Source organism: Pantherophis guttatus, chromosome 3 (genome assembly GCF_059756535.1).
Source record: "Pantherophis guttatus breed Tessera chromosome 3, ASM5975653v1, whole genome shotgun sequence".
Taxonomy (NCBI): domain Eukaryota; kingdom Metazoa; phylum Chordata; class Lepidosauria; order Squamata; family Colubridae; genus Pantherophis; species Pantherophis guttatus.
The window spans coordinates 44,681,116-44,687,074 of NC_142065.1; the positions used below are offsets into that span (position 1 = coordinate 44,681,116).

Genomic DNA, 5,959 nt, shown 5'->3' on the forward strand with positions numbered 1-5,959 from the left:
CAATAAGCACTTTTAAAGGGAGTGGGGAAGGCTCAAAAATTTATGATGGGAAGATGACATTTGGGGTTTGAGTATTCATTATCCTGACGCAATCAGGAAGGAAACTAGCCCTGCTTTGAGGTATAAATCAGGGACCAATCAAGGTGATGGCAATCTAACTTTCAAAATCCAGTGGGTCTAGAAAGGAAGGGTCAGAAGAGCAATGAACTCATTGATAGCATATATGCTGCTTTCGCTGGTGCTCAAGAATGCACATTCCCAGCTCATAGACTGTGGACATTTTTCAAATAACCTCCCTCTTAGACTCCGAGAGTTAAGAGCCACATTTAACAAGATCAAGGATTATTTTGTGAGTATATTCATCTTTTGTTCTTCTAGCTTTTTTCATCTAGAAATTTAGGAAGCAGGAAATGTAAAGGGGCTGGGCTTCTTTGTATAACAGTGCAGAACAACAGATGGTTGTGTTCCTTATTGCTAACTACAGTAAGTACTACTACTAATCAGTAGCTCAGCACATAATTCATCAAGAGATTTTATGCAGCTCTGAGGAAGAAAATGACAAATGGAGAATTTTCTAGTATGTTTAATTCTTTTCATAATAAACAAATATGCATAGTATAATTGCTACTCAGATAAAATTACTACAATATATAGTACTAGTAATATATATTTGAGGATTGGAATTGTTTATTGAAGGGATTGGAATAACATTCATTGTTTAATGTTACATTAATGTCAAAGTCTGAAAAACATTTACATTTGAAAATTAACTTTCTGTATAGCTAGAAATATAGTACTATTTCCCTATTCTTCAGATGTGCGTAAATGAAAATAAATAGTAATATTTAATATTATATTGTTATTTTTGAAGGGAAGAGCTTTTGAAGATAATTGAAATGTGTTAATTATCCAAAAACAAATTTTGAGCATCTTGTGTTAAATATATATCTTGCAAGTTTAGCTACTATGCACAAAAAGATGCAGTTTTAAGCATTCTTAGAGGAAAACAAAGAGATGAAAGATTGAAAATAGTGCCTAATCCATGTACTGTGCTAACCCAAGATTTTTAACCAAATTTGTTGAATAAGCCACATCATACAATTTGATGATTCATAAACCATGGTTTATAAATCACAAAATGGGTAAAGAAAAGACTTGGTTGTTAGGTGATAGTAGCACATTCTTTCTAAATTAAATTTAAATTCAGATTTTCTTGGATTAACGTTTTGTTTCATTACTTACTTTTATAGCAAGATAGAGATTCTGAGCTGGACACTGTGCTATTAAAACAGGATCTGCTAGAAGATTTCAAGGTGAGATTTTAGTTGCCTTCACCAGATTACTTAGAAAAAAGTGTAGTATAATTTGGGATCATGGAACAGTATTCTTGGCAGGCCTAAATCTCTTTAGTGTACCTATCAAATGTTATAATGGAGGATTTTGTATGAATCTATAATGAAGTGTATTGAAAATACTAAATAACATAATTTGTTTGTTTGTTTGTTTATGCCCAAATCCTACATTGGTGGTAAACCTCAACTCCCTATTTCCTTTTTCACTTATTTATAGTACATGGGGACAATCATACATTTATAAACTATTTTAGAACAGTCAGAATTCACTCTACATATGTCCGATAAAATAAGGCTGAATAACATATCCAGAGTAACTGATGATACAATGATACTCCATATGTTTTATTAATTTCATAAATGATAATATTTGAAGGTTGGAGTGAGCAAGTTTGATTTGTACATTCTTGTTCGTTAAAATCTGAAAAAGGATTGCTGCTTTAGACAATTTGTTCTTAGAAGGTTCAAACAATGGAGATCAAAGAAAGCTTTTCTGATGAATTACAAAATGTGTTATAATTAATTTTTTAAAATAATTTTATATTTATTGAGATATATTAAGACCCAATTTTGCATCCGATAATGATGGAAATTTAATACAAAAATAAATAATAAATTACCTGGATCTGAATAGCTCAATCTGCTGGGAGTAGGAGCTGCTAAAAAGTTTTCTCCCCTTTCACAAGTCACATGCAAACTTTTTTTTCTGGTATCAGTTTCCAATTCTGATTTAGCAAGTGGCATTAAAAAAAAAACCTGTTTAAATATAACTTTAATATTTTCACTTGATCCTCTCCAACCATGGATTAGAGTCAAAGGATAGCGAAATATGTTTTTGCTAGACTAGAATAGAGTCAACATATGCAATTTCATCTTCATCTCTTACCATTATTGTTCTCTTCAATTCTTTCAGAGTTACTTGGGCTGCCAGTCAGTGGCAGAAATGATCCATTTTTATTTGGAAGATGTCTTACCCAAAGTAACTACAGATAACCCAGTAAAGCAGGATGTAAACTTCCTTGGAAATATGTTGCTAGATCTGAGACAATTAATCAAACGCTGTGTAAGTATTTGTGGTTTCTTTCCTTAGCCACTCATTGTCTGACTTGCTATGTCTGCTTGCTTCCCTTTGTTTTGGAAAATCCTTGTTCATCCAGAAACAATAAGATAAGCAAAGCACGAGGCACGGACTTGGGTATTAACACCAGTTTTATGATAAGTTATGTTTCATTGTTTGGTTTCAGTTTTTTATACCATGTCTTTTTTTTAATTTATTTATTTATATGCCGCCCTTCTCCGGAGACTCAGGGCGGTTTACAGTGCGTTAAGCAATAGCCTTCATACTTTTGTATATTTATACAAAGTCAGCTTATTGCCCCCACAAACTGGGTCCTCAATTTACCTACCTTAGAAAGGATGGAAGGCTGAGTCAACCTTGAGCCTGGCGAGATTCGATCTTACTTTAATTGCAGACAGCTGGTGTTAAATTACAGTGCTTCTGTCTGTTGAGCTAAACCAGGCTCCTATGTCTTCAAACATTTGTTCTAGTTTCTAAATCAAAGATAACAGTGCAGAAATTTAGTGAGAGTGGGATTATGATAAATGTGTAGTCACTTTGAAAGTCAACTTCTTCATGCAGAAATGATGCATTTTATAACATTATTTTTAAAAAAATCTGCACTGGATCAATCCATATTTTGTGCCAAGGAAATCTAAATTAGAAAAATGCAAAAGTTATATACCTAATTCACATTTGTGGATAAACTGTTTCAACAATTTAAAAAATGCTAGAAAGCATATTTTAGTGGCATTAATATCACAACAGCTCACTTTAAAAACATTAATTTTTTCAGCACATCCTTCTTGTGCCTAGCAAACTTTTCTGCAGTGTTCTAGGCTACACAAACCATGCTTGGCTGTAGCTATTAAGGGGAAGAAGGAATAAAGCTGCTTTTAAAATATCTTGTTTAAATCAGTAGAGACATAAAGCAGAGAAAGTAAATAAGGTCTGTGTGAAATACTAGCTATTTCATCACCTGTGCGAATCTGTGGATTATATAATCTATATTAAGAACTGATATCTCCCTTAAGTAACTATATGTAAAATTCTTACCTAAAAGTGGCTGCTTCTACAGATTGTAAATGCAGAACTATAACTGGTGGAAGTATTAGAATTGTTTTATTGCACTCTCCTCCCTACTGTGTCATCAGGTCACAGAATGACTCAGAATGCAAACACAATTCTATAAAGGAAGACTTTGCTTAGCAGAATAGATGGGAAACACTACTTTCTAGTCTTCAGTTGAGGACAAGGCATATTCATCAGCTTACACATGACAATAAGTCATTTCTAAGAACATAGTGTTACAAATAGCCATGTAGAGTCTCATTGCTCTCTGAGCTTGGTTGTTTGCTTTTAGATGTTTCATTACCTGACTAGGTAGCAACCAAGCTCAGAAAGTATCAAGGACTCCACAGTTTAACCCTGAGCCACAGTACATATATTCTCTTCTATTGGAACAAGAGTCCTGCTGGATCACATGAAGATCAGGATTTTGTTTCTCACAAATGGTCAATTGGTTATCTTTGGGGTGCTCAAAGATAAAAGCACCTTCCACACTGTAATGCAATCAAGGGCCTGGTGGCTCAGCAGATTAATAGCATTGTGATTAACACCAGCTGTCTGCAATTACTGTAAGTTCGAATGTCACCAGGCTCAAGGTTGACTCAGCCTTCCATCCTTTCTAAGGTAGGTAAATTGAGGACCCAGTTTGTGGGGGCAATAAGCTGACTTTGTATAAATATACAAAAGTATGAAGGCTATTGCTTAACGCATTGTAAGCTGTCCTGAGTCTCCGGAGAAGGGTGGCATATAAATCAAATTAATATATATATATAGTTTGTTCAACTAAAACTTCATTATACATAAACGTGAAAAGATATTCTTCATATTTAAAAGAGAAAAATACAAACGAGCAAGCATGGGATTGTAAAAATGGGTAAAATAGTGAAATAATTTGTATTACTTTATTATAGTATAGTATAACTATGCTATGCTATGCTATGCTATACTATACTATACTATACTATACTATACTATACTATACTATACTATACTATACTATACTATACTATACTATACTATACTATACTGCTATAGTATGTTATTATTATAACCTGTAGGTATTAGATGATATAAAGTACAATTATTAATAACATGAAAAAGGAATGCATATATTTCCATGTTAAATAGTTGTGCATAACTGATTACATATAAATTCTGGATTTTTACATATAACCTCAGCATCAAAGGAGGCATCTCTCCTTGTTCATAGAACCTAGTTGAGCACCACAAAGTGTATATGTAATATCTATAATATTTATAACATGTAATAAATATGTAATATATTTATTATATATTTGTGTTCAAAGCGGCTACATTCACCTGTACATCCTCAACTGAGGCATGTAGCTGCTGTGTCCTTTAGAGATTTTAAAAGTGTTTATATTCACATGTTTCCTTCTCACAGCATAGGTTTTTCATCTGTGAAAGGAAGAATAAAACAGTAAAGGCTGTCAAAGATACGTATGAAAAGGTAAATTCCTAAATTATATACTTAACTTGCCTTATGAATCTTTGCAGTTGTAAGAAAACTTGTCATTATCTTTGAGAATCTCTCTCTCTCTCTCTCTCTCACACACACACACACACACACACACACATACACACACACACACCATACAAATCATGATAGTGGTTTCAGAATTAAAATCTGAATAGAGTAGCCCAAAGAAAAATTTCAAGGCATTCAATAGAATGTTAAGTTTATAAAGAATGCAGCTAAAAGTGTACTCCAAACCAATTTACAACATACTTTCAAAAGCAAATATTCCATGTATAACAGCAATGAACATTTTTACAATCTTTATTGATTATATTTATAGACCACCATAATCAGATCAGCTCCAAACTGTTTACAATTATAAAAATGCATAAAATCTAAATTAAAACAATAGTTAACAAAGTGACATAAAAATGAGAAACCACAAATACAAACCTAGTAGATCCCCAGCTTCAAAACAATAATTGTATCTCAAAAGACCTATGAAACATTCCATCTTCACAGATTTATGAAATGATTGAAGGATAAAGGCTGAACAAACCTCTATTGGGGTGGATGGTTTCACAAGGGGGAATCAGAGGCGCCCAAGCCCCTATTCCTTTTACTTCCAGTATCTGGGTTACCATAATCATTCTTACCCAGGACAAAAATATGGGGTGCATCAGTGCTACATGTAGGAGGTATGTAGGATTAAAACTAGTACACATATTGAATTGTAGCCAGAAAGCTAACCAAAGCAACTCCTGCAACTCCTACAACTCCTATTATTTTAATAGTACTATTAGTAATACTATCGTCATTTTTTTTTTCTCATCAGCTTCAAGACAAAGGGATCTACAAAGCAATAGGAGAATTTGATATTTTTGTTGACTACATTGAACAATATCTTATCACGAAAATGAAAAGCTAAATGTTTTTCATAGCGGGAAAACTGCTACTTTATAAATAAAAAATGGAGATCTGTCTTTTGCAAACAATGTTCTG

At 33.0% G+C, this 5,959-nt stretch overlaps 1 protein-coding gene across 1 annotated transcript; it reads left to right on the plus strand.

The window, feature by feature from the left end:
- The first annotated feature begins 202 nt into the window (after nucleotides 1-202).
- Nucleotides 203-5,959, plus strand: IL10 (interleukin 10). Its single transcript, XM_034415288.2, has 5 exons — nucleotides 203-349; nucleotides 1,251-1,313; nucleotides 2,266-2,415; nucleotides 4,883-4,948; nucleotides 5,793-5,959. Exons 1-5 carry the CDS (start codon nucleotides 203-205, stop codon nucleotides 5,883-5,885), a joined length of 519 nt encoding a protein of 172 aa, XP_034271179.1. The 3' UTR covers nucleotides 5,886-5,959.